The sequence below is a fragment of the Lipotes vexillifer genome, unplaced genomic scaffold (assembly GCF_000442215.2).
Source record: "Lipotes vexillifer unplaced genomic scaffold, Lipotes_vexillifer_v1.1 scaffold715, whole genome shotgun sequence".
NCBI classification, from domain to species: Eukaryota; Metazoa; Chordata; class Mammalia; order Artiodactyla; family Lipotidae; genus Lipotes; species Lipotes vexillifer.
In genome coordinates this window covers 307532-323747 of record NW_006788828.1, presented here as the reverse complement: position 1 = coordinate 323747, position 16216 = coordinate 307532, and the positions used below count along the sequence as shown (strand labels likewise).

Genomic DNA, 16216 nt, shown 5'->3' with positions numbered 1-16216 from the left:
CCCTACACTTATTTTCTTTAAACGATTGAAGAGAGCTTGAATGATTTGTCAGGTTTTCACCTTACTAGACTGGTTCTTCTTGGCTTTCACAAGAAAATAATCTACTTAAAATACCTTTGGTAGTTAAGCTTTGTTACATAGCTATTTCCTCCTGCCTCAGATCTTTTCTTCAAAACATATTTTTTTTAATGTCTTTTAAAAAAAATTTATTTTATTTTTGGCTGTATTGGGTCTTAGTTGCAGTGCACGGGCTTCTCATTGCGGTGGCTTCTCTTGTTGCAGAGCATGGGCTCTAGGCGTGTGGGCTTCAGTAGTTGTGGCATGTGGGCTCAGTAGTTGTGGCACACGGGCTCAGTAGTTGTGGCTTGCGGGCTCTAGAGCTTAGGCTCAGTAGTTGTGACACACGGGCTTAGTTGCTCTACGGCATGGGGGATCTTCCTGGACAAGGGCTCGAACCTGAGTCCCCTGCGTTGGCAGGTGGATTCTTAACCACTGTGCCACCAGGGAAGTCCAAAATATTATTTCTTGATGAAATGATTCTTCACAAAATCATTCTATTAGGTTGGCCAAAAAGTGCCTTCGGTTTTCAAGTAAAAATAAAAGACACATTTTTCATTTTCACCAAGAACTTTATTGAACAAGGTATTCATCCTTTTGTTCCACTACCTTCTGCCATTTTCAGGCAACTTCATAATTCCATCTTCCCAAAACTTTTTATCTTTTTGAGCAAAGAACTATTCCAGGTGCCTTTTACAGTCTTCCAGGAATGGAAATTTTTTCCATTGAGAGAATTTTGTAAAGACTGAAATAGATGGAAATCCACAGGTTAAATGTCTGGTGAGTACAGCAGGTGAATCAGAACTTCTCAGCCAAGCTGTTATAGTTTTTGCCTGGTCATCAAAGAGACATGCAGTTTTGTGTTATTCTGATGGAAGATTATGCATTTTCTTTTGACTAATTCTGGATGCTTTTCGAGTGCTGCTTTCAGTGGTCTAATTGGGAGCAGTACTTGTTGGAATTAATCATTTGGTTTGCCAGAAGGAGCTCATCATAGAGGACTCCCTTCCAATCCCACCATTTACACATCACTTTTGGATGAAGACCGGGGTTTGGTGTGGTTGCCGGTGGTTCGTTTCCCCCACGATCTCTTCCGTTCCGTATTATTGTACAGTATCCACTTTTCATCACTTGTCACAACTTGTTTTAAAAATGCAATGTTTTCATTACATTTCTGTAGAGAATTGCATGCGGAAATAGGGTCTAGAAGGTTTTTTTTCACTTAACGTGGAACCCAAACGTCAAAGCGATAAACATAAGTAAGCTGGTGCAAATGATTTTCAACACTTGATTTGGATATTTTGAGTATGTCAGCTATCTCTCGCGTCGTATAACATTCATTGTTTTCAATTAATGTCTCGATTTGATTGCTGTCACCTTCAACTGGTCTTGGTCTACTCGACCATGGAGCATCGTCCAGTGAGAAATCTCCAGCATGAAACTTCACAAAACACTTTTGACACATTCGATCAGTCACAGCACCTTCTCCATACACTGTGCAAATGTTTTTTTGCGTTTCAGTTGCGTTTTTACCTTTCTTGAAATAATAAAGCCTAATATGCTGAAAATACTGCTTTTTTTCTTCCATCTTTTTGTGTGTGTGTGTGTGGTTTGAAGGGACTTTTATTTATTTTTATTTTTTTACTTTTATTTTTTTTACATCTTTATTAGAGTATAATTGCTTTACAATGGTGTTAGTTTCTGCTTTATAACAATTCTTCCATCTTCAATATAAAAATGGCTACACAAAAATTCACCAATTTTGATGTCTTTTTTTAAATGCACGGTAATATGACAGCTTGCATACAATCTAACAAAATTATTTCAAATGATGTTAAAGACAACTAAGTGCTACTAGAGCCATCTTATGGAAAAAACCAAACAAACCTTTTGGCCAGCCCAATATTAATCTTTTAAGTATTTCCATTAGTCTTTTAAATGGGTTGTGGATTATCCACTTTACATGAGTAAATAGATTTGAGTAAAAACGCATTTTAAAAGCCAATGTAATATACACCAATATGTATAAAATAGATAACCAATAAGAACCTGCTGTGTAAAAAATAAAATTTTTTAAAAAGCCAATGTAAATGACTATGGCCAGTTTTTGTTTAAAAGACAATATAAATGCATGGTAATGGTTGGGATATGATACATTCCAGTGTGCCTATTCATTTTAAAATGTATGGCTATGGAAAAAGCCTGCCTTACTGTCTCTCATCAATCACAGCCCCTGCCATCTGAAGACCTTAAAATATAGTGATCTTAATGCTCAAATGTGCATGGTAGATATTTTGATATTTGGCTTAAGGAATACCAAAATATCAGCATTTTGATAGATTCACTAAAAAGTAAAAATAAATATTAAAACAAATCCATAAAATAAGTTTAGTATAGGCTTTAGGGCTTCAACCTGTATTGTTAAGGAGCTAACCTCTTGGTGAAGAGAGCTTTTTGACTTCCTGGGACATTTGGCCAGGTGGGGATGGGAGAGAGGAGGTTGCCTTTTTGTTTATTCCAAGGTTAGGGTATCCAGTGGAAAGGTGTTTCTTTCTAGTTTTCCTGGACTACTTAGTGCCTTTCCTCATGCTCTGTACCTCCCCCGTCCTCTACATTGTACGTTAGTCAATGTTGGATTGTAATTGAGTTCACCATGATAGGAGGGACATAAGTCACGTTACCCAGAAATAAAAATTTTGCATTTGGCCAGACCTCACATAATATCTTGGGAACTTGCGGCTAGGGTATAGAAGAAAAATCAAGGGCCATAGGCAGATGTTAATATCATAAAAAGAATGACAGCCAGATGTTATGTGCCTCTTGAAGGAAGACTAATACTACCTATCAAGTATCTCCTTGCTAAAACAAAAAACATTGATAGGCAAAGCCTCTAGATCAGGGTCTCTCAACACTGACACTTGAGGTTTTGGATCAGATAATTCTTTATTGTGGGGAGCTGTCCTAGATATTGTAGGATGGTTAGCAGCATCCTTGGTATACAACTACTAGATGCCAGTAGTGCCTCTCTACTTGTGACAACCAAAACTGTTTTCAGATGTTACCAGATGCCTCTCGGGTAGCAAAATCACTCTTGGTTAGGAGCTTTTTGCTGCTAGATCTAACTACCAGTTTATGGAAATAGGGGACAGATTAACCTGTTAAACATTATTCCAGGGATTGATCACATCTGCAAAATCCAGAATGTGGAACACTGGACAACCTAGTTTCTTCAATAAATAAATTGTAAGGATAATAAAGAAGGGGAACTCTAAGATTAAGAGACTTAAGGAAATGTCAGTGTCAACCAAATGCAATGTATGAACCATGTTTGGGGCCTGATCAAAACAAACCCATGTAAGAAAACACTTCCAACAGCTAGGGAACTTTCAACACCATCTTGATATTTAATTTTTCAGAATTAATTCAGGAGGATATCGTTTAGAGGTAGATACTGAACTATTTATGAAGTCAGAGTTCTGGGTTTTGCATCAAAATAATCTGTGAGCCTGTGTGTGGTACGTGTCGGGTGGGGGAGATAGATGGATGAGATGATGGATGAAATGAGATTGGCCATGAGTTAATGACCTTTGAAAGTGGATAATGAGGTTCATCATCTTCTCTACCTTTTGCATTTGACATTTTTTATAATTAAAAAAGGAAGGTAATAATTAGGAAGAATCACCGTTCTACCATTTGAATGGACGAGTTCAAAAGGAATTAATTCCTAGAAGATCTCTGGGTATAGGGTGAACTATTCAAATAGTTTCCTAATGAGAGTAAAATACACAGTATAAGCTGATCAAGTCTGTATTTAAAAAGTGCTACTAGCTGACTTTTATTGATAGTACTTATCATATTTATCACTTAAATCTCAAATGTTTTATAAACATGTTAATACTTTGAGAGGCACTTTAACCCTAACAAGCCTGTATATCCAGCCCCTTGTCAAAGAATTATAAACATTTTAATTTGACAACACATGAAGTAGATGGGGCAAAAAGGGACCATGTTAGGGCTTATTTTTTCATTTTTTTTAAAAAACAGAACTTTTTTGTTTTTAGTTTTTTGGCTGTGTTGGGTCTTCTTTGCTGTGCGCGGGCTTTCTCTAGTTGTGGCGAGCGGGGGCTACTCTTCGTTGCGGTGTGCAGGCTTCTCATCGCGGTGGGTTCTCTTGTTGCGGAGCATGGGCTCTAGGTGCGTGGGCTCAGTAGTTGCGGCTCGCGGGCTCTAGAGAACAGGCTCAGTAGTTGTGGCACACGGGCTTAGTTGCTCCGTGGCATGTGGGATCTTCCCGGACCAGGTCTCGAACCTGTGTACCCTGCATTGGCAGGCAGATTCTTAACCACTGTGCCACCAGGGAAGCCCTAGGGCTTGTTTCAAAGTGCCTTATTCAGAGGGCTGAGACAAATCCCACACCATACCAAATGTTCATTTTAACCAGAGTACTTAAGAAAGAGAAAGAAAAAAGGAATACAACTTAGCTGAAGTATTCATTTTTATAAAAATGTGTTTTATTTTAAAACAAGTCTATAAAAGTAGAAATCCCATACAAAAATACAGATTACTCTGACATGTTAGCAAAGTAGCTTACGGCTGGACTTGAGTTTGGACGTACTGTATGTTTGAGGGCATCCGGAAGTCAGAGGCCAACCGGATCCTACCTCCAGCCCCTTGTCACTAATCTGTAAACAATAATTTCAAGTAGTATTTAGCACTTTTTAACTACTATGGAATTGAAACCTAATCATTTCCCGTATAACACTACTTTAAAATGTTCTTCCTTAGGTCTGAGCAGATAAGGGCACTTCATACCATTGTTTCTAACATTTGAAAAATCTGATTTAGAAAAAGCAATGTTAATAGAAATGATGAGTTTGGGCTTTTTGTTCCATTTTGAACATACAGGGAGGTCATCGATTTAAATAAGAAATTAGTGTTTTGTGTTTTTTAAAGTAAGATTTAATCCTTTTGCTTCCATGTATCATTAAAAAAAAATCACCGATGCCATCGAAAGGTTCAACACCTGAGCCTTAACTTTTATGCAGGTGCCAGCTGTGCTAACTGCTCTGAAACTGCGTGGAACATACACGTGATTCTGCTGTGTATTTCTGATTGAAAGGAACATGCGCTTCTTCTTAGGGAACTCTAGGTCCAGTAACCTTATAAAATGGGTTGTTTCAATCATTGTGGGAGGCCATTTAAAAAAAAAAAAAGGATAATTTAAAATACTTGATTCCAGAGTAATATAAAAATAACTTCAAGAACCTCAGTGATAAAGGAAAACAACAGGTAACCTCAGTTCAGCATTCCAACCATTTTAAGAATTAGAGACTGACTGGTTCCTACCACCTTTCTAAAACAAAGCAAGTCACTTTAAAAGCTAAAGAACCTATGTTAACATAATTTGATCATAAAGTCAGAAGTCCACAATTAAATTTCCTCAGCTAATTTAGAATGCTGGGAACACAGTACATAAAGGAGACTTCATTAATGTGCATTAGAGGATCCCCCAGGTTAACCTGTCATAGAAAATTGCCTCTTGAGCCTGTAAATTCTAACCAATTCTATACCTCTGGTTGGCCGGTTGTTTTTTTATTTGGGTTTTAAGGTGAGTGACCCGGGGCTATTTGTTTCCATATACCTAATTGCAAATCTAAAGGCAAAGTTGAAATGTGTATTTTTCTTTCTATCCTCAGCAGACTGCCGCAAATCTATGATTCTCATTCTGTTCAGCTTACAATACAAATAGCTTATTACTTTTTGCAACCTACGTCTTATAAAGCAGTACTGAGAAATTAAGTAGAAGAAAGTTCAGTTGCCATATAGGCTATGAAAATGATTTGCTGGTGGTGATTTTTAAGCTTGATTCTAAATAGATTTAATAAGAAGGGCACTTGGAAGAGGTGGCTCAAATTTTGCTCTTTAAGGTATCTTGAAATTATAGGCTCACTCTCCTAAAATTTCAAAAGGCATACAGCTTAGGCTCTTAAGGATATAGCAGTGATAAAAGCTTTCCTAGTCATTTTTCAAAAGCAACACTTCATAGTTTTCTCTCCAACGGTTCTCTAATATACTTGTAGAATGAAGGCAAGAGAAAACCAAGAATAAAAATAGCTGAGCTCTCCACAATTGGGCTTCCTGCCTACTTTCCCTGTTCAAAGAAAAGAGGAGACACCATCCTGCAATAGATACTTCATAGACAACTGGGTTTCTGCAGTGTCAGTCGGCATCTGATGCCCCATATCTCCTGGTTCTTTTTGTTGCCAGTGGTTGGCCTGGCGATGGTGGTGAAAGGGGAACAATTAATTTGTAGATGAGGAAGGGCTTCCTTTAATAGTTGAAGGGTACTGTCTGGCACGATTCCAAAGACTTGTAGTGTTTTTAGTGTGGGAATTTCTCCGAGTTCACTGGAAAGGAAGAGAGAGACTTTCAGAGTAGCAGTATCTATGGTAACTGTTCCCCTAGAGTAACATGACCCAATTTTTACAATTTGTATTATATTTTATAAAATGCAAACTGAAGACATAATTTGCAATCAGTGATTTGAGAAAATTGTAAAGGTAAATCAAACCACAAAGCACAGTCCATAGCTTGGGCAACACAGCATAAGGAAACACACAAGTGCATTTTGTTGAATTTCTAATAACTGGAAAACTCCAAGGTTTATTTAAAGTCCAACCATATTTTCTTCCTTTCCCCATTCTTGGTTTAGACTGTAAAGTGTCACTGTGCTGTGAGGAGAAGCCAGCAAGCTAGTGGTGGTAAAAGTAAATGTTTTACTGTGGCATCAGATGGAGTCACCGAAGGCTACATGCAACTTAAGGATATGGACTTGACCTTTATTTGAACTAGGCTCGCCCTCTCAAAAGGAGATGTGAGCAGAGCCGATAACTTCTAAATAATGGTTAATACTCAACAAGTCCATTACATGTGATGAAACCTAACAGTGACTTCACGACGATATTTTAAGGTTATGTGTTGGGTGCAGATAGAGACAATAGACATCTTACTTCTCTACATATTACCATTTTTTTTCCTGTCACATGTATCGCAGTCCTCTTCCTAGGTATTTCACATTAAGTGAAACACAACTCTGTCAAGAGTGAAATTCTGTTCCACTAAAAAGGGAGCCTGTTTTCCCAAAGTAAATACTCTTTGGTAATGATTCTTTTTTTTTAACCCAGGTCTGTGTGCTTAGAAATTCATCTCTCTGATCTGTATGTGCTCCAGGTTGGGACACACAGTACAAAGTCTCAGGAAAGGGAATATTTAGTTTGGAGTTTCAACAAAATCCCACTGCAGATCGATGAGCACATCAATAACCTAGAATTAGAAGCATCCTTTATATTTTCATATTGCCAATAATTACTTAAAAAAATAAACCTTCCTGATAATAATTGTCACCTTGCCTCCAATCTTTCTTCCTTTCAGTTTAGTGTATATACCAATGACCAAGGCATCTTCGTAAAGCCTAACTCAGACTATGTCCTTCCCATCCTCAAAAATCTGTGATACCTCCCTCATGTGTTTTTTTTTTTTTTTTTGGTATGCGGGCCTCTCACTGTTGTGGCCTCTCCCGTTGCGGAGCACAGGCTCCGGACGCGCAGGCTCAGCGGCCATGGCTCACGGGCCCAGCCGCTCCGCGGCATGTGGGATCTTCCTGGACCGGGGCACGAACCCGTGTCCCCTGCATCGGCAGGCGGACTCTCAACCACTGCACCACCAGGGAAGCCCCACCTCCCTCATGTTTACAGAACTCAAAACACTCTGTTGGCCTTAGGCTCTTCATTGCTAAACCTGCTCTCCCACTCTTCCCACTCCCCCTCTAAGCGTATTTATTCTACATTCAAGAAAGTGTTTTAAACCCCATAGGTGTTTACATACATTAGCTGAAAACATGAGGAAGGGTAATTTAGAAAATAAAAGTACTATCCAAGTAAAATAAATATGCTTGGTGTTCCTAAGGGGGCGGTAAGATCCAGAGGTCACAACAGACCGAAAAGAAAGTCAGCAAGAACAAACTGTTGTTGTTCATAAAGTAAGCTAATCTCTGGAACAGAAACAGGAGTGCACGGGGCTTCCCTGGCGGCACAGTGGCTGGGATTCCGCCTGCCAAGGCAGGGGATACGGGTTCGAGCCCTGGTCAGGGAAGATCCCACATGCCGCGGAGCAACTAAGTTGGTGCACCACAACTACTGAGCCTGTGCTCTAGAGCCCACAAGCCACAACTACTGAAGTCTGTGTGCCTAGAGCCCGTGCTCTGCAACAAGAGAAGCCACCGCAATGAGAAGCCCGTGCACCGCAACGAAGAGTAGCCCCCGCTCGCCGCAACTAGAGAAAAACCCACGTGCAGCAATGAAGACCCAACGCAGCCAAAAATAAAATAAATAAACTTATTCAAAAAAAAAAAGAAACAGGAGTGTAAAGAAAGGTCAGTATATGTAGGTGTTTATACTTATTATCACTGAAGATGATAGCAATCCTGTCCCAAACTTAAATCTCTCTTATGTGAAATCTGAGTATGAGAACTTTGTCATAGCCAGGAGAATTCGGTTTCTGCGATCTCCAGATTAGCCAAATTGTAAGACATTCTGCAGTGGATAGTATTTAAAAGAAGAAACTACAGGTGGGAGTGACGAGGGATGGCAGATGATAGAAGAGGAAATGTTCTTGCAACAGCACTTCAAAAGAGCTTGGTGAGGAAGGAAATTACACCAGACACTTAGAAGACACTCAGGTGTTTACATGTGAGTAAGAAGTGAGCAGTATAAGATGGGATGGTGGACGAATGATCATTCCCAAGTCAAAAAACCAGAAAGTCTCTAAAATTTTAAGGAGAACAAAAAACCAAACAACAAGAACAACAAGCCTCTTGTACGTGCATCACCTACAACACAGCAGAACACATATGCAAGTATCTCTTTGAAACTACAAGGTAAGAGACTGAAAAGCCAAAGAAGGGAGAGTAAATAGGTATGAATAGTTTAAGAGCCATGATTTCTAACTTAAGAAGTATAAAATGACACTGATGTCTTAAAGTGTCTCTAGTTAGTAAACAAAAGGTATTTATAAACCCTTTCACAGGTTCACTGCTTACCTCATCTACATAATCCCATTTTCCTTATAAATCTTAAATTCCTCAACTACAAATTCTCCTACAGGAGTGATTATTTAGTCTCTCCTAATCTCAGATCACTTTACTATCTCCAGCTTAGATTTCCTACTTGAATGAGAAATACAGAATAATTAGAAGGACTTTTGGATATAAGGAAATCAGATCAATTAAGGAGTAAGGGAATAAATACAGTGAGGGTATATGTCCTGCAGACAAAAAACCTACAGTTTCCCAAGTATTTTAAAGCGTTATCATTACAGAAGAAACACAGTCAAATTTTATTTTCCCACTTCTGAGATAAGAAATGAAAATTCTTTAGCACAGATGACTTTCTGAAAATTATTGTTGAGGATCCTAGAATTCTTACTATGCATTTCACAGACATCAGCCACCAGAATGACTGAAATTGGAGGGCAAGACATTTTATCTGGAGAAACTTTTAAGGATAGGGTACTAGCAAACTCATCTTAATGGATTCACAAGGCAAACCAGTATACTATCTACGTAATGTCTTAAGAAACATACTCTTTTACCTTAAAGTTCAAGGACAGCATCTTTCTTCTGTCTGTTCTCACTCTATTCTGGTGGTCTGGCTTGCCACTAAACTCCTGATGCCCCTGTTTCCCTTATTTCGAGACAATATCTAGACAAATCAGTTACAACAATGCTGTGAGGGTTCACACCTAGGTCTGTGGCTTCAGGCCCACGCTCTGAACCATCGATTCACACTGCTGCAGGTATTACTATGAAAGCATTATCATCCCACTGGATAAAAATATGTGAAGGCTCACAGCCTCCCCTTAGCCTCTGCTCAAGAGAAAGCATTTGGGTATTCTCTGCTTAGCTTCTTTCTCTCTGGAGAGAAAGAACAAAAGTAAGACACGTGGATAGATTCTCTTGAGAAAAGCAACCAAAAAAGAATGATCACTGCTCTCCGGGGCGCTGCACAGGCAATGAAGCTGAAGCCTAGATGGCAAGGACGGGAAAGAATGGTTGACAGAGCAGCCTTTTTGGGTGGACATTGCAGGCTCCTAGGAGTTCCGGATGCTAGAAAATTCAAGTGGCAGGAGATTTTAATAAGAGTTCCATGCATATGAATTGAGACCCCAACATCTGAGAGCCCTGAAACTAAATACTAGCCTTCCTTTTAGGCAGTGCTTTCCCAAATGAGATACCCGCTCAGACCCTGAGCCCCAAGATTAATTACAGTGATTTATTAAAAAACGTAATTACCAGATTCCCTAATTCTACTAGTTAACTCTATGTAGCTGAAGTATCTGATTTATTCATTAATTCCTTTTTTTAGAAAAATTATTTTTTAAAAATTGTAGTTGATTTACAATGTTGTATTAGTATAGAGCAAAGTGACTCAGTTATATATATGTATACATATATTCTTTTTCAGATTCTTTTCCATTATAGGTTATTACAAGATATTGAATATAGTTCCCTGTGCTATATTCCAAGATACTGAATATAGGTCCTTGTTGTTTAATCTATTTTATATATAGTGGTGTGTATCTGTTGATCCCAAACTCCTAATTTATCTCTCCCCACTGCTGCCTTTTCCCCTTTGATAACCATAAATTTGTTTTCAATGTCTGTGAGTGTAGATAAGTTCACTTGTATCATTTTTTTAGATTCCACTTATAAGTGATATCACATGATATTTTCCTTTTTCTGTCTGATTTACTTTACTTAGTATGATAATCTTTAGGTCTATCCATGTTGCTGCAAATGGCACTGTTTCATTCATTTTTACGGCTGAGTAATATTCCATTGTATGTATATGTGTATGTGTGTATATATGTATATATATCATATATATATATGTGTGTGTGTGTATATATATATATATATATATATATATATATATATATATATCTCACATCTTCTTTATCCATTCATCTGCTGATGGACATTTAAGCTGCTTCCGTGTCTTGGCTACTGTAAACAGTGCTGCTATATTCATTAATTCTTGAAACTAACTTACAAGATCCAAACCAGTAATTTGAGGACTACATAAATTCTGTGTTCAAATTCACCACCTTTCTTTGGTAGGAACCAGAAGCTTGATTACCCTTATATGGATAGTGAGTTTAAATGAGGTCAGCAGCCTAATTCAGGGCATACTGGTTGGAGTGCGAAAGAAGGGCACCAGGCCAAATCCAAGATACTGACTTCTTGAGGTTTTTAATAAAACTGCTATACACTTATATTTGAACCAGGGAAGAATTTTCCAGCCCTTTGAAATATAGGAAAACTTCTTAAAACTACAGAGATGATGTTATTTCCAGGATGACTTGGGTATAGCACTTCTTAAGAGGAAGATGGACCCGATTCTGTTTTTGTTGGCACTGCCTTGATTTTGTGGAAGTTGCTGAGCAGGTACAAAATTAATCCCTGTAACAGCTACCAGATTAGATACAGACTACTTTGCACGTGTCCAGGAGACCTGGAATGCAGACCCAGCTCAACCAGTAACTCACTATTCAGCTTTGGGTAAGTTACTTTACTCTTCTGGATCTCAATCTCCCCCCTTTTCAAAAGAGAGTATCAATCACTCTTACAATACTTACTACTTAAATTGTTTATTTTTTCCATTCCTTGACCATCCAGGACAGATGCCACTAGAAGATTACAGAATTTTTCCTCTAAGCTCAGATGAAGGTTTTTGGAATCAACTCAAGTAGACTTGAAAAGTTTCGGAAACACACACACACACACGCACACACGCACACATGCACACACGCACACACACTGGGTCTGCCTACCCCGTCATATAATCTGAGCTTCCTGGGAGTAAAGGCTATCTTCTCCCGCTTTTGTAAGTTCTCCACAAGTAGTAGTATAGTATTCTAATATTTAAACTCGCTCACAGCTAAATAAATGTTTAGTAAACTATCTCAATCCACTCAAATTTACTAGACATTTTAAGCAAAAAATTTTGCCTTGGTTTTTCTATTTTGCTCGTCTTTCCTAACCAGTGTGTGGTACACTAATTTGATGTTTAAGTAAGTTTTAAACATCTGCTGTTAATAATGGATTTTACCACCAAGTGACATCTCTTTTGGTCCCTGCCCTCTGCTTGCTTTAGAAAACAAAACTACTTACAGTAAAGTTTCAGGTATTATGTCATAGCACCGACTGAGTGATAGGTGTTGGAGGTAGTTGAGCTGGAAAAATTCCGGAAAGCAGTCACTTTTCAGCATGACACTATCGCTGTAACAGAAGGAAAAATTCAAAATCTAGCCATCAATCCCAGATGGAGAAGACAGGAATAGTCTATCGCTTAGTTCCTTCAATTCAACATATTAAGATCCTTTCTTCATTCAGTGAGCAATCATGAATTTTCATTTTTTAAAAAAAAATTTGTCTTAAATAAAAACATACCTTAAGTCTAGGTGGACAAGACTGGGACATCTTCCAACTAAAGTAGAGACATCTAGAAAAAAAATGATGGTCACTATCAAATGAGGAATCAGACAAGGATCCCTGCTGTCAATACTTCATTTCACACTGTGCTGGAAATTCAGAATGGTGCAATTAGAGTCACTCACTATTAGAGACAAAAAACAAAATTATCATCTTGGCATATAAGACTTTCTACCTGGAAAATCCAAGAGAATCATCTGAAAAACTACTGGAAATACACAGTAAGAGAACTAACTGTGTAAAATGACTGGAAAACAAACTCCTTAGCTTATCTATGTGCCAGCAATAGCTGGCTGGAAATAGGGAAAAACAAGTCCTATTCACAACAGCAAGAAGCAAAACCAAACAGCACACTATATATAAACAAACAACATATCATAAAGGAAGCACTCAAAATCAGTGGGGGAGATCATGGATTATTAAAAAATAATATGGCTACAACAACTGGAAAAAATTTACTTCTCCAGCTCAAAGAAAATATCCAAATAAATTCTACATGTTAAAAACTTCCAAATGCAAAAATGAATAATTATTCATTGCATCTTGGGATAGGTAAGGAGTTTCTAAACATAAAGTAAAACATAAAGGGAACACTGATAATTTACTACAAAAATTTTTTTTTAATTTTTATTTATTTTGGTTGTGCTGGGTCTTCATTGAGGCACGTGGGCTCCTCTAGTTGCGGCGTGCAGGCTCTATAGCATGCAGGCTCAGTGGTTGCAGCGCGCGGGCTTAGCTGCAGCGTGTGGGATCTTGGTTCCCTGACCAGGGATCGAACCTGGCCCCCTGCATTGGAAGCGCAGAGTCTTAACCACTGGACCACGAGGGAAGTCCCCTGCTACATACATTTTTAAAAACTCTACCATGTTAAAGCAAAACAGAACAAAAGCAGAATTAAAGATGTTAAAGCAAAACAGAACACAAGCAGAATTAAAGAGGTATCAGAAAACTGAGAATAAATGTTTCCAACAGAGTTAATTGTCTTATTATATAAAGAGTATTAAAAAAAACAGGCAAAGAACATAAACAGATACTTTCCAAAATATAGACATAATAAAAATGGAGCAAGAAATGCAAAATAAAATTATTGCTTTTCTGCCATCAAATGAAAAACAAATCCTATTATAATGCCCAGAATTGATGAACTATCATAAAGCAGGTCCCCCCATACACTAAAATTGGATATTTAATTTTATGTAGCCTTTCAGAAGACCTGATTTTTTTTTTTTGAGTGAACTGATCTTTTTTAAAAAAAAGTGTTCAGGGTATTACACATTTAGCTCTTTGGCTCAGTAATTCCACTTTTAGAAAAATAATTAGAGATATGCATTAAGATAGTCATTGTAGTGACAGCTATAAAAGCCCCTCCCCTGATTACTTTAATAGGTTAACCTTCATCCAATCTATGGAACACAATGCTAATAGCAGCTATTAAAAAGCTTTTTAATAACATTTTGTGACATGAAAAAATACGCAGGATATGTTGTATAGTGAAAACAAAACAAAATATATAAAATGCATTATAATCTCAATTTAGTTAAAACACACAAACTCATATTTACACACAGACACACACAGAAAGAAAGGGGGTTGGAAGGCTGGAAGAAAATAATCCAAATGTTAACTACAGTCACCAATGATGGTAAGATCAGAGGTAACTTTTCAGAATTTGGAAGAAAGTCACATGCAGTACTTTGTAATCAGAAAATGAATCAGTGTTATTTGCTTTGAAAAATAGACAAATTTTATTAATGTTTGAGGGTTTTTTTTTTTTCCCTTCTCACAGCCACGTCTTCAGTCCCATCCCCTCTCCTGAATCCTAGATTTGCATTTTCAACACAGCCAACACGCCCACTGGGCTATGTGATAAGCATCTCAAATTTATGCCTAAAACCAAACGCTTGATTTCTCCTCTCAATCCGCTCCTTCCCTAAAGTCTTCCCCATCTTAGTAAGTGGGAACTTCACCAATCCAGTTGCTGTAGCCAAAACCCTGGGAGTCGTACTTTTTCCTCATATCCCATATGCAATCTGTTACCAAATCCTGTTAGGTCGGCTTTCAAACTGTGTCTGAAATTGGATCACTTCTTACTTCCTCAAATGTTACCACCCTAGTCTCCAGCAGCCTTTTCCCAGCACAGCACCAGAAGGAGACTTCAAAGGTGAGTCAGATCATTTCACTCCTGCTCAAAACACTCCAATGGCTTCCCATCTTACTCAGGAAAAAAATGGAAACAGAGCTTTTGCCCTGGCTTAGAGAGCATGCCCCAGCTATCTCAGCTCCTGCCACGGTCCTCCTTGCCTCCCCCCTCACTGGCTCCCATACTGAGAGGAAAAAACCTCACGCATTAATAAAGTTTGTCTATTTTAAAAAATAAATAACTTTTTTTTTTTTTTGCGGTACATGGGCCTCTCATTATTGTGGCCTCTCCCGTTGCGGAGCACAGGCTCCGGACGCACAGGCTCAGCGGCCATGGCTCACGGACCCAGCCGCTCCGCGGCATGTGGGATCTTCCCGGACCGGGGCACGAACCCGCGTCCCCTGCATCGGCAGGCGGACTCTCAACCACTGCACCACCAGGGAAGCCCAAAAATAAATAACATTTATTGATTCATTTTCTGATTACAAAGTAGCATGTGTGACTTTCCTCCAAAGGCACTTGTTGGTCCTTAGTTCTAGAATGTTCTTTCCTTACATATCTACACGGCTCACTCCTTCACTCCTTCAGGTCTGTGCTCAAGTGTCACTTCCTCAGGGAGGCCTTCTCTTTGACCATTCCATCTGAAAAGAGCCCCCTACCCGCCACACTCCACCTGAGCACTCTGCTTTAAATTCTTCCTCCTTGCATTTTCACCTCCTTTTATCACATTTAATTCCTCGTTGATTGTCTGGCTTCCCCACCAGAATGGAAGCTTCACAAGGATGACTTTCTCTGTTCTGTTCAAGGCCACGCCTCCCAAGTCTGAACAGGGCTTTATGCATTATAGGGGCTCAAAAAATTGGAATAAATTTGCCTCATTAGTCACTAAAAAATGAAGTGCACAGCACAATTTTAAGTGACCCATCATCTCGCCAGCCAGCCACCCACGAATCCCACAACCAGATACAATCTTATTTTGCCACCGCCTGGGAAAGAACGAAACACTGGGGGATAAAACTGGTCAGTCTCTGTCTCCAGCCCTTGTGGAAGCCGCGGTCTTTCCTCGGTGGGAAGAGTTAGTAAACAGCAGTCCCTGCCAAGATTCCTCTTCACTGTCTCCTTCATTTCACTTGAGTTAGAAGGGATCTTAGAAACCACATAATCTAACCTGTCATTTTAAAAGAGAGACAATTCTAGCTAGAGAAGTCCAAGTAAATCCAAGACCAAAAGCTAGGTCCTCCAAACCTCATTCAGTGCTCATCTGGGTAGAGAATGAAAACATCAACAGGCGGGCTTCCCTGGTGGCGCAGTGGTTGAGAGTCTGCCTGTCGATGCAGGGGACACGGGTTCGTGCCCCGGTCTGGGAGGATCCCACATGCCGCGGAGCGGCTGGGCCCGTGAGCCATGGCCGCTGAGCCTGAGCGTCTGGAGCCTGTGCTCCGCAATGGGAGAGGCCACAGCAGTGAGAG

General features: G+C 39.1%; 1 protein-coding gene and 1 non-coding gene across 3 annotated transcripts in view; both read right to left on the bottom strand.

Annotated features, from left to right (window-relative positions):
• Positions 1-5768: 5768 nt before the first annotated feature.
• Positions 5769-16216, bottom strand: part of SKP2 (S-phase kinase associated protein 2) — a 31591-nt gene continuing 21143 nt past the window's right edge. The window contains exons 6-8 of one of the 2 annotated variants that reach the window (XM_007461840.1): positions 12566-12617; positions 12287-12394; positions 5769-6464 (exon numbers count right to left, since the gene is read on the bottom strand). In XM_007461840.1, coding sequence (XP_007461902.1) covers positions 6251-6464; positions 12287-12394; positions 12566-12617 — 374 coding nt within the window. In that variant the 3' untranslated portion in view covers positions 5769-6250. The remainder of the gene's footprint in view (positions 6465-12286; positions 12395-12565; positions 12618-16216) is intronic. The other variant, XM_007461839.1, reaches the window with a different exon arrangement.
• TRNAG-UCC (transfer RNA glycine (anticodon UCC)) lies at positions 13365-13436 on the bottom strand. Its single transcript has one exon. It is a non-coding gene; the product is annotated as a tRNA-Gly (tRNA).